General features: G+C 39.2%; 1 protein-coding gene across 5 annotated transcripts in view; it reads right to left on the reverse strand.

Annotated features, from left to right (window-relative positions):
* Positions 1-23,176, reverse strand: part of COL4A3 (collagen type IV alpha 3 chain) — a 146,182-nt gene that overhangs the window by 27,528 nt on the left and 95,478 nt on the right. For all 5 annotated transcript variants that reach the window (XM_032277608.1, XM_032277609.1, XM_032277606.1 and 2 more), the window contains 14 exons: positions 22,984-23,019; positions 19,871-20,035; positions 16,907-16,999; positions 16,343-16,438; positions 13,473-13,543; positions 12,509-12,691; positions 10,502-10,670; positions 7,175-7,267; positions 6,412-6,516; positions 4,337-4,434; positions 3,581-3,731; positions 3,119-3,232; positions 1,598-1,765; positions 251-340 (listed from right to left, as the gene is read on the reverse strand). In XM_032277608.1, the coding sequence (XP_032133499.1) occupies positions 251-340; positions 1,598-1,765; positions 3,119-3,232; positions 3,581-3,731; positions 4,337-4,434; positions 6,412-6,516; positions 7,175-7,267; positions 10,502-10,670; positions 12,509-12,691; positions 13,473-13,543; positions 16,343-16,438; positions 16,907-16,999; positions 19,871-20,035; positions 22,984-23,019 (1,632 nt within the window). The remainder of the gene's footprint in view (positions 1-250; positions 341-1,597; positions 1,766-3,118; positions 3,233-3,580; positions 3,732-4,336; positions 4,435-6,411; positions 6,517-7,174; positions 7,268-10,501; positions 10,671-12,508; positions 12,692-13,472; positions 13,544-16,342; positions 16,439-16,906; positions 17,000-19,870; positions 20,036-22,983; positions 23,020-23,176) is intronic.

Here is a 23,176-nt window from a genome sequence, read left to right on the forward strand (position 1 = left end):
AACAGTGCTGAGAACTTGGTAAATAGTTTTCTCAGGCAGGCAGCCTCGTAAGGGTAGTGGTACAAGCCTGCAGGGAGAAAATAGGATTCCATTCAAATGGAAAAAAGGAACACCGAAAACAGCAAAATCAAATACTGCTGCTCTCTCAGAACTATTCCTCCAAAGGAACATAACTTTTTTTTTTTTTGCTGCAAAATAAATGAATATTGTTTCTGCTTCCTACTATCTAGAAAGACACTCCATCACTTACCCCTCTGCCCTGGCATGCCTGGGTTCCCAGGGGGCCCTGGAGAGCCAATGGCTCCAGGAAAGCCCATCATCCCAACCATTCCATCTTCACCTATGGAAACAAATTAAAACAAAGCAACGCATGTTGTACAGAGTGAGAAAAGCAAAATATTCCGTATGCTAAAATAAATTATACTTAGAAGTAGAGATTGGGAATTGAAAAAATGGCCTCTGTGAATAGTAAAATTACCATATTAGTCCAGGAGATGGGTTGGTAAATGGTCTTTTAAACTCATCTATGTGGAAGTGATTGGTAGCAAATCATATGCATGAATGAGGATAGAATATGTGGAAATTTTGGAGCATTCCATCCTCCCATGCCTTGACCAGTAACTTTCTATTATATCCCTTCACTTTATTTTCTTCATAACACTGGTCTCAAGTTGAACTTAGACTTTAAATGTTTCTATTGTTGCTCCTCTACTATGAGAAGGGGAGACTTGTCTACTGACTGATGTGTCTCTGCGGTCTGGAACAATGCTGGCATGTGATAGTAGCCCAGTAAGATGAATGAAAGGATAATATGCTGATTAAATTGTTTGGGGTTCTTCTCCGGATGGTAGATCAGTGAGGTTTTTATGCCCTGAGGGAACGGAATATTCTCCCCAAACATATAAACAATAAACATAGCCATTAAATTAAAACAATTATACAGAAATATGATGAACAACTTTATGGCAACAAATCAGATAACTTAGACAAAATGGACAAGTACTTAGAGAAACACAGAATACCAAAACTGACTCCAGAAGAAATAAAAAATCTGAATATACCTATAACAAATGAAGAGATCGAATTAGTTATTTAGAGAATTCCCACAAAGAAATGCCCAGACCCAGATAACTTCACTGGTGAATTCTACCAAATGTTTAAATTAGAGTGTCAATTCTTCACAAGCTTTTCCAGAAAATACAAGAGGAGGAAACACTTCCCAGCTTGTGCTATCAGACCAGCATTACTCTGATGCCAAAACCAAAGATAACACAAGAACACTATAGACCAATATCCCTTCTCAATATAAATGCAAAAATTCTCAACAAAATACTAGCAAAAATATGATAATAGTAGCATATTAAAAGGATAACACAGCAAAAATAGCCACATCCTGGGTAATTGTGAACTGTGTTCATCCCGCCACCACCGTTCCCCTGCACCCTGGCCCCTGGTTTCTTATAAATAATTTAGAAGGAAAATCTTACATTAACTGAAGTAAAAGCATAGAGTCAAAAGCGTATGCCTAGATAGTTGACAGAGCTACCTTAAGAGGAAGAGGACATAAGAAGAAAAATAGAAACACAAACAAGGATACCTCGTGGCCCTAAAATTCCTGGATTTCCTGGATATCCTTTTTGACCTGGTGGTCCCACCTCGCCTTGATGGCCTGGCCTTCCTGGTGATCCAGTTTCTCCAGGAAATCCTGATCTATCCAAGCCTGGAATTCCTGGGTCTCCCTTTGGCCCTGTTTTGCCTCTTCTGCCTGTGTATGAATAAATGAGTGAACAAATAAATGAATGAATCCACAAATGCTTTCCCCACTAACTTCAGAAATATATGTATTTTTGAGACAGTCTCCCTTTGTTGCCCAGGCTGGATTGCAGTGGCACGATCTTGGCTCACTGCAATCTCTGCCTCCTGGGTTCAAGTGATTCTCCTGCCTCAGCCTCCCAAGTAGCTGGGACTACAGGCATGCACTCCAATGCCTGGCTAATTTTTGTATTTTTAGTAGAGATGGGGTTTTGCCATATTGGCCAGGCTGGTCTCGAACTCCTGACCTCAAGCGGTCCGCCCATCTTGGCCTCCCAAAGTGTTGGGATTTCAGGCATGAGCCACGGCACCCGGCCACTTCAGAAATATTTTGTGGCTGTAAATATTTAGCTTTGTGATTTGGGGTAACTGCACACTTATGCGCGTGCGTGTGTGTGTGTGTGTGTGTGTGTGTGTGTGTGTGTGTATTTAATGTCCTCTCCGTCAAATTTCTGAGCTCCCTTCTGGCTCTAACATTCTCTGCTCCAATGACTCATGCCGTAATAAAACTGTCGTCTTTCTATTTTCTAGTCCTGCAGGCACATTTTGGGACCTATGAGTGCTGCTCACTCTGTATCCTGCAAAAGACATACAGAGCATTCATGTGGAGGGAAGCCACTGGATGCCTCCGAAAACAGCAATAATGCCGCTATAATAGTTAAGATCTTGGTCAAAAATTGATTTGTGAACATATAAGCAGTATGATAGACCACAGACATTAACTGATTTCTAAATAACTTTTTTTTCTGGGAACAGTTCATCAGATCTGATTGAGAGAATCAAAAAAGATAAAGTAAGTTTCCCATCATCTGGAACATCTAGCCTGCATCATTTAGATTTATTTTTGTTTTTTCTTTTATATTGTGTATAAAACAATCAACTACATATTTTAGTTTATAACTTTTTAAACTGGTACCATTGCATACATTTGCCCTATTATAATAATAAGGATACATTTACCACTTTAATATACTTATGAAAGTATTAAAGGTAAAATGTTTTCTGAAAATTTATATGTATATAAATATATGTAAGCACACACCAACCTCCCTCTATCTTCAGTGTTCATGTTTTCTTGCATAAAAGACAGAAGGAAACTTAACTTCAGGTTTCTTCCTTTATAGGTGGTATACATTACTGTGTGCAACAAATCCATAGCAGCAAGGTTTACATTTCTGAAGTATTTCTCACGGAACAATGGTCAGGACTTGTTGCTGGACAGTTCCCATGTTAGGCAGAAAAGCACAGAGCAGGAGTCTCATGCCTCCTGCCCATCTGGTGGCCAGTTTCGAGGCCCTCCTCCTACCTTGTTGCCCTTTCAATCCATTTAAGCCTGGAAGTCCTTGGGCTCCCCTTGGACCCTCTATGCACCTTCCTTGGGGTCCTTGTTCTCCAGGTGGTCCAGGCTGCCCTGGATCTCCTACGAAAGAAAGCCCAAGTATATACCCAGGTGCTAGAACTTAAGGTCTTGGTATTGCCACACCAATCATTCTTCTGTTAACTTTTTTCCACCTGAATCAGACGTACATTTACTACCACTAAAATGCCTTTTATAGAGGGCAGTCTTTAGAAAGGAAAGAAGGAAGGAAGAAGGGAGAAAGGTAGGGCATGAACATTGGATGGGAAAATAATTAGGCTCCACAGATTCTATTTCTTGAACCAGAAGCTTTATTTGAGAATTCTTCATTCCTAGAACACCTATGCATTCAGTTTGCTGCATTTTAGCTGAGCTCACAGTGGAGAAAAGTAATGACACTTGCTATTGTACCTCGTGGTCCATCAAGCCCTTCGTTTCCTGGAGTTCCAGGGAGACCTGGAAGTCCAGGGAGTCCAATTTCTCCATGTTCCCCAGAATTGCCTCTTTCTCCTGGAAAACCTGGTGTTCCTGGTCCTCCAGGCATGGCTAGTGCTGGCTCTCCCTATAGCACAGAAATTATATTATTACTATATAATGCTTCCAAATCCTCACTGATATTGACTATTCTTTGTCATGGAGGCTCTAAGTCCCTTTTGTGCAAAATGCCATCAACTTCCCTTTTTGAACTCTAGTTGCCGACTTTTCTATGCTTAATAGAATATTATGCTTAATAACATAGAATATTATGCTTAATAACATAATAATAGAATATTATGCTTAATAACACTTCAGGATGTATAGCCTCCACTTTTTCAGAAGACTGTGGGGTTGTCTGTAAAGAGGAAAACCTAGATGTCTTTACTTTTGATAGTTTTTCTCATAGCTACCCACATTTCTAGAGTTGTCTCATTTTAAACAGTCTGAGTGTTTATGAAACCATTAAAGATGGTGTCAGGATGAAATCTGCATCCTGACACCTCATATTTTCCTTTCTAAAAGGGAAGATGATCCAGAAAAACATTAAAAAGTTTAACATCTTGATCATCTACAAATATATTGATAATTTCTACATCTAGAGTGTTCTGCCAGGTGGGTGCGTACAAACTGGCCAATTAATAGTCATCTGCCCTCTCCCCTGTGACAGTTTGAGTTTGAATTTTTGCATACCTTGACTCCTGGGAGGCCTGGCTTTCCAGGTAACCCAGGCTCTCCCATTTTTCCAGGACAACCCAGTGATCCTTTTGTACCTGGGAAACCTTGATCTCCTACAGAGAAAAAACAATAAACATTGTTGTAGGATTAGTCTTATTGAAAGATTCTGAGCAGTAACTCTCTTATCTCTCAACCAGCTAGAGATGCTTTTATGAAAGTTTAAATGATAATAAACCAAATGATAAATTAGCAATTTTTTAAAAGTTCCCAATCCAATTACATTGGTTCCCAATTTAAAAAATAACGTTTTCCATTTTGTTGTTAAGTATGGCTATAATCTTGATTCAGCAATTCTTCAAACCTGATTGACCAGTTGACTTTGTTTTTGAAGTATATTTTGCATATAGCATACAGGTAGATGGATTTTTATATGTGTATATATTTATGCAAGCATGACATAGGTTAAGCAGTAGAGATTTTTCAGCACCGCAGGTAGCCTTTCTCAACAGGGGTCGCTTAAGAGAATTAAGTCCTAATGTCCCTATAGCATCCATTGCATGTAAGGGATTAACTTGTTGTGCATTTATAGTAGGTGAATTGAGAAAGGGGTCACACACATTTTTTATGTCCTCTGGTTCAGAAGAGGAAGCCCTGGTAAAGCAAGGCTGCATTCAGACAGCTCCTTCATACCCGAATTTGACCAATATTTAATTCGCAGTTAGTTCATAGAATTCATTAGGTTCAATTGCGAAATTGTAAATCTGTACTTTCAAGGAGCTCTTGGGTTAGTTCTGGTTCCCATAGTCAATAGTCTTCTTCCAGAGAGTCAATACATAGAGTTACAAAGTAAGGGATGTAATTTGTTAATGCAGGGTCCCAGAGGAATGAGGTACAAATTTGAGCCAGGCTCCATTACTTCACAGATCACTAGGAAGAAAACCAAAAACTTATATTCAAAGCCATTCTTGAGACTACATGAGAAATGTAATTATGTTTTCCATTTCAAATACTCATAAATTGAAATAAATATTCTCATATTTGTTCAGAATTAATGCATAATAAACATTAATGACATACTAATCCAAGAGCTGAAACACCAAAAAAAAAGGATGCCATTTTAACAAACTTTTTAAATAATATTGTAACAAACATGAAATTATCATAAAACTTACAGTTAGTTCTATGTGAGAATCCAGGGACTCAGGTTACTCATATGTCATCCTGGACAGGACTTTGATATAATTGTCAGGGGGCAGGCTTATGTCATTGTGTGAGCTCTCAGTGTCTAGATTTTTTTTTTTTAAGGAGAGACAGCACTTTTTTCCTAAAGGAAAATAACTTCTGTAATTTATTTTGAAGTATGTGGGGAAATCAGCTATTTGTGATTAGTTACTTTATTATATAAAAAAAGAACCGTATAAATGTAAAAGGTGCAGGCATTTATTAAGAAGCACCAAAAATGTCCTTATAAATCCAATAATCAAGAATTACTATTACCATTTTGATGAATTTCCTTCTAGTTGTTTTCTATGTGTTTTGAAGAATACAATTGAGATGATATTGCATAAATCAATTGTCTTTTCACCTAACATTATTATAAGATTTTTTACTATTTAAGGCTCTTGGAAAACTTTTTTTTTTTTCCCCCAGAAAGAGTCTTGCTCTGTCACCTGGGCTGGAGTACAGTGATGCAATCTCAGCTCACTGCAACCTCTGCCTCCTGGGTTCAAGCAATTCTCCTGTCTCAGCCTCCTGAGTATCTGGGATTACAGGCACATGCCACTGCACCCGGCTAATTTTGTATTTTTAGTAGAGACGGGTTTTACCATGTTGGCCATGCTGGTCTTGAACTCCTGACCTCAAGTGATCTGCCTGCCTTGGCCTCGCAAAGTGCTGGGATTATAGGCGTGAGCCACTGTACTCAGCCAGAAAACATTTTACAGAATATTATGGATATTTCCTATTTTACTCATTTTGTATCTATGTCCTATTTATACCTTTATATTATATTTTACTTATTTTATCTATGCATATGTATATCTTCTAAATATCCACAATAAACTTTATGTTTAAAAAATTTTTAAATTTACCCTTAGGTCCAGGAGGCCCAGGAAATCCAATTCCTGGAATTCCTGGTTCACCATCAGGCCCTGGAAGACCAGGATCTCCATATTTCCCCATGGATCCAGGGATACCTTAAAAACAAATACATATATGCATCTCCACATCAGCAACTTTCTTTATCTTATTTTAAAAGAAAATGTCTAAGTTATCTGTGTCATCCTATCCCTTTTGCACATTAAGAAAAATTTTTTTAACACAGCCCCAATCATAGGTCCTCTGTGTCCCTATCCAATGGACTAATCTTTAGGAACTGCAAATAATTTTGTAAATATGATTTAATTCCTAACAAGAAATATTCTAGATGTCTTGAACTATATAAGTCTCCTTCTATGCATGCAAAACTCAGTTTTAGATCACATTGGCAAAGACCTTCAATTTTCAAATGAAGATGCTATGGAAAATACCCTAATAAATTACCAGTACGCAAACATCACTTGCTCCCCCAGCAAAACTCCATAAAGGTTGTTCTGCTCTAGAATTCCTCTTAAGTAGTTTTATAGGTTCTTCTCTGGAACTTTTATATTAGAAGCACCAGTGAGAATAATTTGGATAACCTCAGAGAACTACAGCAAGTCCCCAGCCTGCTTGCTTATCAGATAGGACACTGCCCTGTGCTCTCTTTTGGAGCCAATGAATACATTTTTTTTCTTATAATGGAGACAATATTTTTTTTGAAAGAGTCAGGGTGTTGTCTGATGCCATGCACCAGATATGGCATAGGGTACTTACCAGGTGGACCTTGGGGGCCAGCAAGGCCAGGGGCCCCTGGAGGTCCTGGTGGGCCTGGAACTGGTGTTGAAACACTGACTTCTCCCCTAGGACCTTAAGGAAATTTGTGATCATAAGATTGGGGTATATAAATATTGAAGCTTTTCTTAGATGATAGGGGAAAATATGATTATAAAGGGTTTATAAACAAAGAAAATTTTAAAAAAACTGTTTTCACAGGCTTCAAAACTAGCTTAAGGACCACCAGCCCATTGAAACTTTCTGAGTCAACAAATATTTATGAGTTTAGACTATTGTCTAAACTCTGTTTTAACCTGTTTCCTGTTCTGAGATAACTCACAGATTACGGTCCTAACTTTACCCACTTACATTAGGATTAGAGACAAGTTCTGTTTAGAAATAACTCGAAGAACATTTATTGTATTTTATTTCACAATGAAAATCAGATTTGCTTCACCCTGAAAGAGTTTGTTTGTGTAAATGAAATGAGCACTGGCAGCGAGCTGCATTTTTTTTCCTAAATGGGAAATTAATAGCCCAGCATACTGGTCTATTGAAAATAGCCTGTTCCAAAAAAATTGATAATATGGAATCAGGTGTAAACATTGGTGAATACTGATAGGATACGTATTTACTGGATGACTAGTTTCCACAGGAAGGCTCTTTTTGATATGGGCAAGGCTGACGTGGGTTTGCAAACTTGGACACTTTTCTAAACCTCTCTGATAAGTTCCTCATCTGTCACAGGGGAAGTGATGCCTACCCAGCAGATAAGAACTCGAGATGATATTCTAACCACAGTGGCAAACATTAAAACATGTTTAGTGATAAGTGTTGTCCACATAGTCACTTCTTTATAGAAAAACATAGGTTTACAGTATGTGATGAGACAATTTTGATAATAATATATTTTGTGACAATGAAGTTCTTTAGTGAAGATTCACACTTAGAAATAACAGAAGAGTCCAGGCACGGTGGCTTACGCCTGTAATCCCAGCACTTTGGGAGGCCAAGGCAAGTGGATCACTTGAGGTCAGGAGTTCAAGACCAGCCTGGCCAACATGGTGAAAACCCATCTCTAGTAAAAATACAAAGATTAACCAGGTATGGTGGTTGTTGCCTGTAATCCCAACTACTTGGGAGGCTGAGGCATGAGAATTCCTTGAACCCACGAGGTGGAGGTTGCAGTGAGCTGAGATCACACCACTGCACTCCAGTGTGGGTGACAAAGCAAGACTCCATCTCAAAAAACAAAACAAAAAAACAACAAAAGAGCATTTGATAATGGATTAAAACAGGGCTAAATAAACTTTTGCTGTAAAGGGCCAGATAGTAAGTAATTTAGGCTTTGTGATCCAAATCTACTCAATTACTCAATTCTGCCATTGTAGCATAAAAGCAGACAGAGACAGTACATGCAGGAGTGTGGCTGTGTTCTAGGAAACTGTATTTATGGATACTCTCATTTGAATTTCATATAATTTTCATGCATCACAAAATATCATTAAACATTTTTTTCAGTCATTTGAAAATGTGAAAACCATTCTTAGCTTGTGGGTCATACAAAATCAGGCAGTGGGCTGGACTTGGACTGTGGGCCACCACCGTTTGCTAGTACCTGGATTAGAACAGCAGCCTTCTTTGGTCAGGCGTGGTGGCTCACGCCTGTAATCCTAGCACTTTGGGAAGCCGAGGCAGGCGGATCACCTGAGGTCAGGCGTTCAAGACCAGCTTGGCCAACATGGTGAAATCCTGTCATTACTAAAAATACAAAAATTAGCCGGGTGTAGTGGTGGGTGCCTGTAATCCCAGCTACTCGGGATACCGAAGCAGGAGAATCACCTGAACCCGGGAGGCAGAGGTTGCGATGAGCCAAAACTGCGCCATGGCACTCTAGCCTGGGCAAAAGAGCAAGACTCTGTCTCACAAAAAAAAAAAAAAAAAAGAAAGAAAGAAAGAAAGAAAAAAAGAAAAGAATAGCAGCCTCTAAAATAAGGTGCAGATAAACATAGATATTTACTTATTTAATATATAGAGAAAGTCATAAGATTTACATACATGTGTGGACAAAAATGATGCATATGTTTATAGCATATAAGGTTGTGCACTCAAAAAAGTTTTACCCATGAAGGAAGACCCTGTAAAATGATTTAGAGACCACAGTTTATTAGATCTCACCCTTTAAAGTGATTTTATTTATTTATTTATTTTTCAGACAGTGTCTTAGTCTATCGCCCAGGCTGGAGTGCAGTAACATGGTCTCGGCTCACTGCAACCTCCACCTTCCAGGTTCAAGCGATTCTCCTACCTCAGACTTCCAAGTAGCTGGGGCTATGGGTGTGTGCCACCATGCTCAGCTATGTTTTTGTATTTTTAGTAGAGATGGGGGTTTGCCATGTTGACCAGACTGGCCTTGAACTCCTGACCTCAAGTAATCTGCCCACCTTGGTCTTCCACAGTGCTGGGATTATAGGTGTGAGTCACTGTGCCCGGCCTAAAGTGATTTTAGAAGTAAAAAATGACCATGGTGGCATTATTTGCCTAAAGCTGTCAGTAGCATGCTATTCTGAACTTCAGTCGCACTCCTGAATCCAGAACTAAGGCCAGTATATGTGTATCCCCAAAGTTACTTGAACTTTTAAATTATTATCAGACTATTTTTCTTCTTTTGTCTTAGATATTTTAAAGTTTTATTTATAAAATGCCTGTTGAGTTATGGACCAAAAACAACAAATCTGTGGCTGCGCATAGTGGCTCATGTCTGTAGTCCCAGCACTTTGGGAGGCTACAGCAAGGATTGTTTGGGGCTAGGAGTTGGAAACCAGCTTGGGAAACACAGCAAGATCCTGTCTCTACAAAAAATAAAAATAAAATATAAATTAGCTGGTTGTGGTGACATGCGCCGATAGCCCCAGCTACTCAGGAGATCGGGTGTGAGAATAGATTAAATCTAGAAATTTGAGGATGCAGTAAACTATGATTATGCCACTGCACTCCAGCCTGGTCAACCGAGTGAGATCCTGTCTTTGAAAAAAGCACAAAAAACAAATTTGTAATAACGCTTAGGGTCTATTCATTTCATATCTTTATATAAGAAATAGATAACAGAATATCCTAGGAAATTTCAGTTGAATTGCCCAGTAATGGAGAAAAAATGGTCTTCTCTAACATACGCTACATGTTCTTTCCTGGTATCTGTGAGTTGATATATTCTATTCATTAGAAGCAAGTTTCTACATTTTTCTTAGTCTTGGAAAAGCCTCGTTAGCTCTAGAAAACATCAACCCACTCCTTCGGAAAACAGGACTGGAAAGAAAACTAACCAACCGGCTTCTCCGGGTGGTCCAGGGGCTCCAGGAACTCCTTGAGTGCCCTTGGGACCAGGCTTTCCTTGGGGTCCATAGCCAGGTGGTCCAGCTGGTCCTGCAGGTCCTGGGAACCCAGGGGAGCCAGGATCCCCTGGAGGACCTTGGTCCCCCTTCTCACCACTCAGAGCCTGTGACAACAGGAATGTATTTGAATCATGCTTCATTCCAGTATCTTCTTACAACAGGTTAATTGTCCTCCAAATATGAATACCAGTTAGGCTGTCATTGAGATCTTGAATTAAAAGGCATTTGGCATTTGATGGGAATTATTACTAAAGTAAGAGCACTGCAGGTTTCTGCCATTTTATGTCCTCTGGAGTGAAGCAATATTTTTTGAACTTGAAACTGTCTTGCGTCCCACTTGAGACAGGTCTCCCATATGATAATAGCCACTAAAACTACATTCAAACTGACCAATAGTTCAAATGACTTTAGGGGGGACATTCATCATAATGTTACATTTTTAAAATAAAATGAGTACAGCAAACCCCATCTCTACTAAAAGTTTGTGTTTTCGCCAGGTATTTTCGTGACAAAGGAGATTTCCCACCTCCATTTTCTCTCTTGAACTGCCAAGTTTTAAAATTTTCATATGCTACAACTTTGAAAATGATTTGTATATTTAAAAGAAGTTGAATTTGACAAAATAATGTAAGCCCTCTTCCTTCCCATCATGGCCTCCCGAAATAAATTTGAGTTGATTTTTCATTGTTCAGTATCATCAGATGGCTAAGTGGTCTGTCTCCTTTTTTTAATACAGGGCGTAAGACCCAACAAATCACCACCTTGATTTTTCTATGTACTTTATGGAGCACGTTTACCAGAACTTATAAAGAAAAGTTGGTGAGCTACAAATAGGGACATCATACAAATTCTCTTAACACTAGACCAACAGAATTCTAGCACTGTCGCGTTATAAGCATAACTACCACAAAGTGAAGAGCCTGAGACTTGGCCAAGGCAGGGTCTGAGAAGTGCTTGTCCCGTAGATGCTGCCAGCCAGAAAGGGCTTTGTAGTCAGAAGCATTTAGGAAAGACTGGATAGTTGGTCTTCATGTGGAAGACTCACAATTCATATTCTGATATTAAAGGGTCTATAAATGAACCTTTAAATTTCTTTACCAGGTTTCTCCAAACATGTTTGAGGTAAATCTTTTATTGGATTATACAGATTAGCACCGGGAGAAACTGGTGTTTCATAGAATAGTTTGAGCAGCATCCCTTGCAAACCTCTTGTAAATACATCATGATGAGTGGTGCTCACCCTCTCTATAACATTTTAAAGTAGATCTTGGGGCCGGGTAGAGTGGCTCATGCCTGTAATCCCAGCACTTTGGGAGGCCAAGGCAGGCAGATTACTTGAGGTCAGGAGTTCGAGACCAGCCTGGCCAACATGATGAGCCTCCATCTCTACTAAAAATACAAAATCAATGGGGCATGGTGCACATGCCTGTAACCCCAGCAACTCAGGGAGGCTGAGGTGGGAGAATTGCTTGAATCCGGGAGACGGAGATTGCAGTAAGCCGAGATCATGCCATTAATGACAAAACATTTAATCCCTTTATTTGACTACCATACCCTGAAATATGCTGTCTCTTATGCATTTAGTTTCATTTAAAAGTATAGACATTGCCTCCAAAACATTTACTAAAACTTTCCACTATATATCATTTTCTGAACTGTTCAATAGACTCATTTGATGCAAATATGGAACTGTAATTTGTGTATGAGATGGGGTCATTATCAATATAGAATTTTGATTGGGCGACATCACTGAATGCTACCTATTTATTTTGTCAAAATACTGTAACTATTTGCTTGGGTTATTCCTGCTCATTTGAAGATGCTTCATTCTTCAGTTAGAGTGATGAACTGTGCTGAGCAGCCAGGCATTTTTGGAAAACACTTTATATCTCAACTTCAGAGTACTTCATTTATAGGGAGGGTAAAATTGCCAGATACCAACCAGTTCGCCTTTAGGTCCTGGTAATCCTTTCACTCCCGGAGTTCCAGGAATTCCATCCAAGCCCTTTCTCCCAGGTTGCCCTCTTAGCCCTGGGTCCCCTGGGGCACCCACTTGCCCCTTAGGCTGAAGTGTTTCACCTTTTTCTCCTTTAAGTCCTGGGTCACCCTGGGCACCTGGGAATCCCTAGGGTAGTACAGAAATGAATCTGCATTGTATTTTGATATAATTCTTCTTGTGTCAATCTTAAAAACAGTGTGAACAAGAACTTTTGAATTTTAACATGAACTTTTCAACACACTTTTTTTGGTCCACAACTATTATTTCAAGCATTTTGTTTGTTTTGCTTTGTTTTTAACTTCCAAAACTGAAAAATAATTCAGGTAGATAGTACAATTCAAGACAATACACACAATAATATCATAGAACAATCACCATAATTCATGTTGTGTTTGAATACTGGTAAATTTTAACAAGCCTCTCTGAATAATTTGATCTATGTATATTTATAAGTTTTTGATTCATGAGGACAACCAAGATTTTAGTTTTTAACAGACTTATTGAGGTATAATTTATATACCATAAAATTTCTCCTTTATAATAGTACAACTCAATGATTTTTAGTAAATTTATAGAATTATGCCACAATCGCCACAATTGTGTTAAAACATTTCAATCACTCCCCCAAATTCTCTGAAATCCATTTGCAATGAATCTCTGTTCGCACCCTCAGCCCCAGGCAACTGCTAATCTGCTTTCTGTTTCTGATACCATTTCAAACTGTTTATAAATTCATTAACTCATTCACTTAATCAGTCATACATTTATTCATTTAATCAGCAGTTATCTATTAAGTGCCTACTGTTTGCAAGGCACCAAGCGGATAACCTAAGTGTGTTGCAATCGTATTTCCAGAGTGTGCAGTTTTTCAAATTGAAGCTAAAGATTTAAAAACATGAAATCTTACTGGAAATCCTGGAAGACCTGTATTTCCTGGGGACCCTGGACTTCCTTTCAAGCCAGCTGCACCTTGTCTTCCTGCAAATCAACGAATTATTAACCAACTCCTCCTTGAACTAACTTTGAGTAATCACGGTAATACAATGTATAAAGAAAATAGAGTGTTTTCTTACGGGGAAAGAAAGACAACTTCTATCATAAAACATAAATGCAATAAGAGAATGGGAGTAAATAACCAGAACAAGAGGTCATGTAAAAGGTAACTCAGATCTTAGCTTCTTAAAATTTTCATCTTCATAATTTTAAGAATATATCTTTATTTTTCTGAGTATATATTACTTTTACAAGTAATATATGCTGATTGTAAGAAAATTATGCAGAAAGAAGTGACTAAAAATCACCCATAAATCTGCCAGAAGATAATATTTGCTAAAGTTTAATGTGTATGAGTCATAAATTTTTATATCTATAACTGCACAAGACTCATAAACACACTGTTTTGGAATTATAGTATACATATGTCAATAAGTATGAATAAGTATGAATTTATAGCTTCATTATAAATGGCTGCATAGCAGCCTATTTTGTTGGTGAGCCATCATTTATTTAGCTAAATGCTGTTTTTAGACATTTAGATGTTAGGTAGACATTTGTCAACTTTTGGCTGTTGTACACAATGCTTTGAAAGATGTCTCTAGATATTTAGGTCTCCAAATGTATCCAATTATTTCCTTTATAATAAATTTTTAAAAGTATAACAGCAGAGCCAAATGATGACAAGCTTTTCTAAGGTTTTGGATGTCTCTTGCCAAATTGCATTTTATTGCACAATTTTATACTTCTTGGAGATATTTCAATATCTATGTAAAGATGATCTCTTTAAATGACCTTCTGGGTAGGTCTTTGGTCAGTTGATCAACATATATCTATTCAGATTCTATTTTGTGCAAGATATTGAGCTGGGATGTATATTTTTATAGTAATCCAAACCATTTTACAGCTTACAAAGCTTCTTTGAGCTGTATCTGGATAAGCCAAACGTAGAGAAACTATGGAAATTACAACCATGCAACGAGTGATCAGCGTCAGTGAGCTGCTCACCTGCTCACCTGGAGTCAAAGATAAGACATAAGGAGAGTATACAATAATGATATTTTATCTTTTATTATTTTTCCTCTTTATTTCCCTCCTTCATTTTCTTCCTTTTGGTTTTTGTTTTAATAGAAAATTTCTCCTAGGTATTTGGATACTGAACAGGAATGACATGAGGAACAGCCCTACCTCCCTGACCCTCCTTCCCTCACAGGCCTGTGAGTCAGGGCAGGGGCAGCTATTGAAAGTAGCAGAGGCCTTCATAAAGGAGAAGTGAGTGGGATCTGAGGGGACAAAGGATCCCTGCCCAAGTGCATGTCATCCAGTGGCTGGCCACAGTGTCCATGGCTGCCACCATTAATCTTTCTTCTTTGGACTGAGACCTACCCTCCCAGAAGACCCTGTGCCAATGCAGATGGCTACTAGATGGTGTTAATGTATAACATTCCCTATCCAGGTTGCCAGGTAGACCTTTGGATTAACTCTCCAAAAGCAGCCCCCAAGGAGACAGGTGACAGCATCACAGTCAGGGGATGGAGGCGTGGAGGGCAAGAGCATGCCTCCGGATTTGAGTTCAGTCTCTGCCACATTATTAGCTATGCTACCTGATTCTTCAGCTTCCTCTTCTGTAAAATGGGGTTAATTAGAGCACCAACCTCTAGGGTTGATGTGAGAAATAAAGGAATGGAGACACATAAGACACTTAGAACAGTACCCAACACATTGGTCAAAGGCTCTGTAACTTCGCCTCTTACTGGTAAATGATACATAATTTGATGACACTGTCTTGAAGACCAAGGTGCTGGTGGCAGAGTTAGTACTGTAGGTGGTAGCAAGGGAGAGGCCCTGTGTAGACAGGGGAGTGGCACAAGGGTCAGAGGAACCTAATCAATAAACAGGGACGTTTTGTACTTCAATGTTTTGCCCATAGCCAGTTCTGTGACTAAAAATGGGGAGGTCAAAAGCAGAGGTAGTGACAGCTGGGAGCAGCCATGCAGGGTGGAGAGTCCTGGCCTGGCACAGAGTTGTCAAGGGAAGGCCTGTGAGTCATCCTTTATTTAAGCCTCAGGACATGGCATAAAATGTCATATTTTTTTCTTTCAAAAATTGACTTAGTGGCTAATTTAAAAAACACCATGAGATTTTAAATAAAAATTCCAATTCCTTTCTTCTCATGAAAACTTGGAAGATTTATTAATGCAGGGCCTAGCATTTTGCATAGTAACAATGGCCTGGCGCCGACTGCCTGCTGGCCTGTTCAAATGCTCCCTTGGTTTTTAACTGCAGTGCTGCAACTCTCTCTCGTCCCCAGCACTGAGCAATTTTTTTTTTATTGCATTTGCATCCTTAAGAAGAAGCTGAAATACCACATAGTCCTATGACTCTTTTAAAAGTAGGAACATGAAAAAATTGACTGAGTAGTGTGTCTTTTGAGAAAAAAAGGAGAAAGCATATTTCTTTATGGAAGAGAAAGAGGGTGTGTGTTTCATGTGGCTACTTCACTGCCTTCAGTTACCTGCTGTTCTCTTGTAGGACACTGTGTTGACAATTCCTCCCTAACACAATACTTTGCTAGGGGTCAGCAATTAAAATGGAACAGGGAAAAATACTAGCTTTTCTTCCATTTTGGCTGACTTTATGTTAACAGAGATATGTTTGTGAAACTCTTCCCTCCAAGTTCATATAAACCACGTCACGACATCCACCAATCTAATGCTTTTATTTTCTTCCAGTGTATTGACCCTTTTGTGCTTGCAAAAACACTTGCATGCAAATTGTTTGTACCTGGGATTCCTTTGACACCATGTAACCCTGGCAGTCCTGGGAGACCGGGAGGCCCTGGGATATAAGGGCACTGTGTGCACAAGAGACCTGGTTCTCCTGCAATGAGAGTAGGCTAGCATTACTTATAAAGCTACATCGAGTCCTCAGAAAAAACAAACACTTTCCAACCACACTGTCATTTATTACATTTCAACATTTTTAGGTAGTGAAAATCATCTAGGACATTATACATATTAATTTAAAAATTCATCTATTATAGGTCTCACTTTTGTGTTCTGAGCTATACGGTTCTTCTGAAAGGGGAAATTCCAAGAGTCTAACATAAAACGTCTATTTTCTTGCATGCAGGCAAAAACTCACATTTTAGGGATGTCCAACAATTTATTGCATGGGTGCCAAATAAATTATTGATTTACAGATTAATGAATACTTTTAGCTAATTGAAAAGAAGTCATCACTGACTGGCTGCTGTTTGGGATCACTGTTATCCCGGGGGAAAAAAATCAATGATAAAATGATGATGAAAAAGGCTTATCCTAATAGAACATTATTGAAAGAACCAACCTTTGGGTCCTTCAGCTCCGAGGATTCCTGGAGACCCTAGATAGCCTGGCAGTCCGCGATCTCCAGGCGGACCCTTGCGAAAAACGATGTCACCTATAAAAATACAGTACCAAACGTAGTTTTTTATTTGTGTTTTTTTTCAATGTAGCAAGTGTTTTAATGTATGTATTATTTAAAATGCGTCTCTCTCATCTTTGTATTGGAATCCCGGTCTTTAGAAGTTTATCTGCAGCTAAGAAGGCATGGTGACCAGCTCTTCCCTTCATATTACATAGATGTGGTATTTTTAATGTAGTTGATCTTTGAAAGCTACATTAAAAATTATATAACTTTTTTTGGTCACAGAATCAACCTATTTTATCTTACTTAGTTGTTTCCAATTATTCCAAAATGGTATGGTGTGGCTGTGTCCCTGGCCAAATCTCATCTTGAATTGTAGTTTTTATAATTCCCATGTGTCATGAGAGGGACCTGGTGGGAGGTAATTTAGTCATGGGAGCAGTTACCCTCATGCTGTTCTTGTGATTGTGACTTAGTGCTCATGAGATCTGATGGTTTTATTATAATTTTTTTCTTTTACTTTGTTGTGAGAGATCTGATGGTTTTATAAGGGGATTTTCCCCCTTTTTCTCAGCACTTCTCCTTGTTGCCATCATGTGAAAAAGGACATGTTTGCTTCCCCTTCTGCCATGATTGTAAGTTTACTGAGGCCTCCCCAGCCATGCTGAACTGTGAGTCAATTAAACCTCTTTCCTTTATAAATTACGCAGTCCCGTTATGTCTTTATTAGCAGCATGAGAAAGGGCTAATACACAGACAATCCCTTTAGCATCTTGAGACAAATGATCAAATCTTATTCTGGATATTTTTAGATACATTGTATTTTCCTGATATACTATAGATGCTTAATATATATTGAGTAAAAATAATGGATCCTGACTCAGGATATCATCCGTATTCTCTTTGTTGCTTGTCTGTTATCAGTTGAATTGTCATCCTTAAAACAAGTCTCTAAGAAAGCTCTTTTCAGTTTCCACGTTGTCTGCTACTGTAATGTTACAATGAAAAGCGAATTCTCTTAAGCTAGTTGTGTTCAGTAGTCTAATTTATGGCTTTGCCATTTCAATTACAGGTTGAAGACAATGGTGATGAAAGTAAATATTTAAAAACAGTACCATAGCTGTCCCAAATTTCAGAAAAACAAGGTACCACTGGAAACATTTAATTTCATTGTAATACAAAAGAGTGACCATTTTGTGATCAGTTTTCTTCATCTTTAAAATACCTGGAGGGTCTTCTTTAAATGGTACAATCTGATAAAAGTTTAATACTTACTGTAGACTTATATGAATACTTTTACCTTCGTAAATTTTTGTGTACTTGTATATTTTCATACTTAATTGATGCTTAATTCAAAAAATATTTGAGTACCTGCAGTGTTCCCTATGCTACATACTGGGCTTAAAACAGTCAAAAACACAGTTTTTGACCTCAAAATGCTTTGATTCTTGTAAGAAAAACTGACAAGACAAAGATAAGGCATTGTGAAAACTTCCACAGTTGGGAGAAACTTGGAGGTTACAGGATACAGACTCACTGAAAGCATTCTGCTGGCCTTGAACTTGAAGCTGCAACACCAAGGATAGATGATTGTTGTTTAGAGAAGGGAAGGTAGGAAGCAAAGGGCTCTGGGCAGGGTGTAGCAGACACAGAGGGAGCACGACACTTCAGGGAGGGAGCAGTAAGCCCCTGGGCCCAGATCCTGGCTTTAGCTGCATTAGCCCTCTGAGCTCTGCATGTCAGCCTTGACATAGAAAAAAAGAGGATACTAAACCTCTATCTTTTTTTTTTTTTTTTTTTTTTGAGATGGAGCTCCCTCTCTTGCCCAGGCTGGAGTGCAGTGGCCCAATCTCAGCTCATTGCAACCTCCACCTCCCAGGTTCAAGCAATTTTTCTACCTTAGCCTCCTGAGTAGCAGGGATTACAGGTGCCCACCACCATGCCCAACTAATTTTTGCACTTTTAATGGAGATGGGGTTTCACCATGTTGGCCAGGCTGGTCTTGAACTCCTGACCTCAGATGATCCGCCCGCCTTGGCCTCCCAAAGTGCTGGGATTACAGACATAAGCCACTGCATCCGGCCTAAACCTCCATCTTAAAAGAGACTTGGAAGAGGCTGGGATTATAAGCGCACCATCACACTTGGCCCCAGAAAAAGTATATTAAAACATAAAGTGTGATCTGTATGTTTGTGAGGACCTATTGTACCTATGAGGCAACACAGAATGCTAAGTAGCTCTGAAGAGGGATGCGAAGGAAAGGCTGCCTGTATCAGGACCTCTGAACACCACTTCAAGTCCATTGGGCCATAGCTCTGTCATCTCTGACCCCTTTACCTCATAGCATGTGGCCTTACACCCCATGTGGCACACCTCTGGCCTACTGCCCTGGGGCTTGCCTGGTGATGCCAAGGCATGGGATGTTCTGGGAACCATGCAAACGCAGCTTGGAGGTGGGAGGATGGGAAGTGGGGGGCTGCTTGTCTCTGGGGGTGTGGGGAGTGGGGAATCTTTGAGCCATGGGAACTAGGAGCAAATGGATAAATTCTTGCCTCTTTCTCCCCTGGCACAGGCTTCTTAGAAGATAGTCTCCAGGGCTGAACAGGCAGTTGCATTTGGCCAAGGCCAACTTGATAGCCACCCATCCTTCCCCACTTCACTCTCCTAGTCCCTCCCTTTGCTCTGCTCTCTGGGAAACTTGGGCTAAGACTTTGCTGCATTTGTTAAGTAGTCATTGCATGAGTTTCTTTCACAGAAAGTTAGTGAAATAAAGACTATCAGAAAGATAACTCATAAAAACCACACAGACTGATGGCTAAGCTGTGAGGAGGGTTTCTTGCCCCTGGTTTGCACACATCTGTCATAGGGAGCTGTACGCAAGAGGGATCCTCTTCACATCTTTACCTGGTGGTCCTGGAGGTCCCGGTGATCCTGTAGGGCCTGGTGAACCAGGACATCCTGGGGACCCAGGAATCCCCATGGCATCCTTTCCTGGGGGGCCTCGTTCCCCTTTACTTCCTTTCAAGCCTGGCCATCCAGGGACTCCTCTGAGGCCAGGCCTTGATGGTCCTTGGAGAAAATAATCATTTCTTGTATTTTACATTTTTTCCTGATTAATACAAATTTATTTTTCAATTGCAAGAGTGATATAATTTTATTTATAAAAGTTGCACAGTGGTACATGACACATATAAAATAAAAAAGTGAATATCCTTGCTTTTTTCATCTGCAGCCTTGTTAAATAACCACACTGCAGCAAAGTGCAGAACATTCCATTCCCACAGGAAAATTTATCTAATTTGTTACAAGAAACTGAAACAGAGTTTGGGATGCACTGTAGTCTTTTTATTTAAAAGGAAATGAGAAATACTTCCTTATATGCTACTTTGTAGATGTTTTTTATTAGAGACTAGAGGATGCTTGCAGTGCCCAAAACTACAGAGAAAGTTGCTAAGTGGACTTTATTCCTGTCAGGGTCTTAGACATAAAAGGGTGTGATAGAGGATAGTCATCTCCTGCGAAAGGAGCCGTGTCTCATGGCACAAACCCCACCCTAATCTTAAAATGGTGAGGATGAGACAGTCTCAAATCTCTGTCCCACAAACAGTTTATTTATTTATTTATTTTGAGACAGAGTCTTGCTCCATCGCCAGGCGCCAGGCTGGAATGCAGTGGCGCGATCTCGGCTCACTGCAACCTCCGCCTGCCGGATTCAAGCAATTCTCCTGCCTTGGCCTCCCAAGTAGCTGGGACTACAGGCGCGCCACCATGCCCAGCTAATTTTTGTATTTTTAGTAGAGACAAGGTTTCACCATGTTGGCCAGGATGGTTTTGATCTCTGGACCTCGTGATCCACAGCCTCGGCCTCCCAAAGTGCTGGGGTTACAGGCGTGAGCCACCACGCCTGGCCAACAGTTTAACTATTAAGTAGAGAGATGCTACCAGCAAAGGGCTGAGAAACTAGCAGGGGTAGTATCTGATTATGGCCTATTACTCGAACATAAAGGCAAATTCTTCCGATTGACAGCTGTTTCAGAGCTTTGTAATTTTTTATCATATTTTACTTTGGCATATTATATTTGTACAAATTTATGGGGTACCTGTGAGATTTTGTTACATGTATTGAATGTTTAATGTAATGATGAAGTCAGGATATTTTGAGTGTCTATGACACGAGTATTTATCGTTTCTGTGTTGAGTACATTTGTACTCAACATTTCAAGTCCTCTTTTCTAGTTAATTTGAAATACACAAGACATTGTTGTTAACTATTGTCACCCTACTCTGCTATCAAACATTAGAATTTATTCCTTCTAACCGTATGCTTATACACATTAACCAATCTTTCTTCACTCCCAATTCCATCAAAAAAAACTCTTAGAACTGATAAACAATTTCAGTAAAATTTCAGGACATGATATCAACATACAAAAATCAGTAGCTTTTTTTTTAGGCACCAATAATGAAATAGCCAAAAAAGAAATCAAGAAGGCAATTCCGTTCGCAGTAGCCACACATACAAAATAAAATACCTGGGATTACATTTAACCAAAAAGGTGAAAGTTCCCTACAAGGAAAACTACGAAACACTGATGAAAGAAATTGAAGAGGACACAAACAAATGGGAAAGACATCCCATGCTCATGGATCAGAAGAATTAATATCATTAAAATGATGATACTATCCAAAGCAATCTACAGATTCAGCGCAGTCCCTTCAAATACCAATGCCATTTTTCACAGAAACAGAAAAAACAATCCTAAAATTCTTCTGGAACCAGAGCTTTGTAATTTTTCACTTATTGGCTTCTTAAAGGAGCTTGCTTTTTCACTTAGGGGCCGGGCAGGGGGAAGGAGGTCTTCCTTAGTGTCAGAGCTCTAAAATATCTTTTTGCACCATTCTAACTGTAAGCGATATCTACTATTAACAGTTTGACGTATGTCTTTCCATGCATATTTAGGTACATATAATATTTATGTCTGTATCTATTTTTATAGTGAATTATAGTATACTTATAGTTCTGCAGTCTGTTTAATTTTGATTAATTTTCAAAATTATGAAGTAGTATAATATACAGTACCATATAGAGAAAAATATGATCAGTGGCAGGCACCTGCCACAGTAGTTTATCAAATTTTGCTCTTTTTCTAGTTTTGTTTCCATGAAAAAGAACACACTACAGTTACACTTGATGAGTCCCCATGGGCCGTTCCTGATCCAACTCTTTTTCCTCTCTCAAAAGGTAAACACTCTAATGAGTCACAGACGAAAGTTTGGAACTTCACAGAAAAAGTGTAATGTACGTATTCTTATGCAACTTGTGATATGTTATAAAAACTATCATTTTCAACCAACCTCATTACTGTGACATTGTTTTCTATTTCTGTACCTTTGAGTTTCAAGGCCCCTGCTCATAACCCAAAGTTGCTATAAAAATTCCCTGACAATAAGGCCTTTACACGTAGTTAAAACTGCCGAGAAGTGAAAAACAGCATTTCTATATCACTCATATCAGCTCTACTCCTTCTTCCACTATAAATTGCAAAGATGACAATTTTAGAAGTGGGAAACACTTTTTTATTTTATTTTATTTTGAGATAGAGTCTCACTGTATTGCCCAGGCTTAAGTACAGTGGCATGATCTCAGCTCACTGCATGATCTCAGCTCACTGCAACCTCCACCTCCCAGGTTCAAGCAATTCTCCTGCCTCAGCCTCCCAACTAGCTGGAATTACAGGCATGTGCCACCATGCCCCCTTTTTTTGTATTTTTAGTAGAGACAGGGTTTCACCATATTGGCCAGGCTGGTCTCAAACTCCTGACCTCAGGTGATCCACTGGTCTCGGCCTCCCAATGTGTTGGAATTACAGGCGTGAGCCATTGCACCCGGCCTAGAAACACTTTTAGATCAGTTAAGGTAACATTTGTCTTATGTAAATAATGCAAACTTAATAGGGGCCAGTGTATTTTCCTTTGTAATAGCATTTCTATTTGTACCCCAAGAAACGTGGACATACCAGGACTTCCAGGAACTCCTGGGGGACCACTGGGACCTGGGAATATATAACATTAATTAATTGCTTAGAAAGATACAAACACTATCCCATCCACTTTTGAAATCTTGGGTAACAATATAACGATAGTTAATAATACAGAGTTTTCATACTTTTTCCTACCCTCATGTAGACAAACATTAGAAATTGTCACTTA

Source organism: Sapajus apella, unplaced genomic scaffold (genome assembly GCF_009761245.1).
Source record: "Sapajus apella isolate SASKATOON/1434 unplaced genomic scaffold, GSC_monkey_1.0 scaffold10, whole genome shotgun sequence".
Lineage (NCBI taxonomy): Eukaryota > Metazoa > Chordata > Mammalia > Primates > Cebidae > Sapajus > Sapajus apella.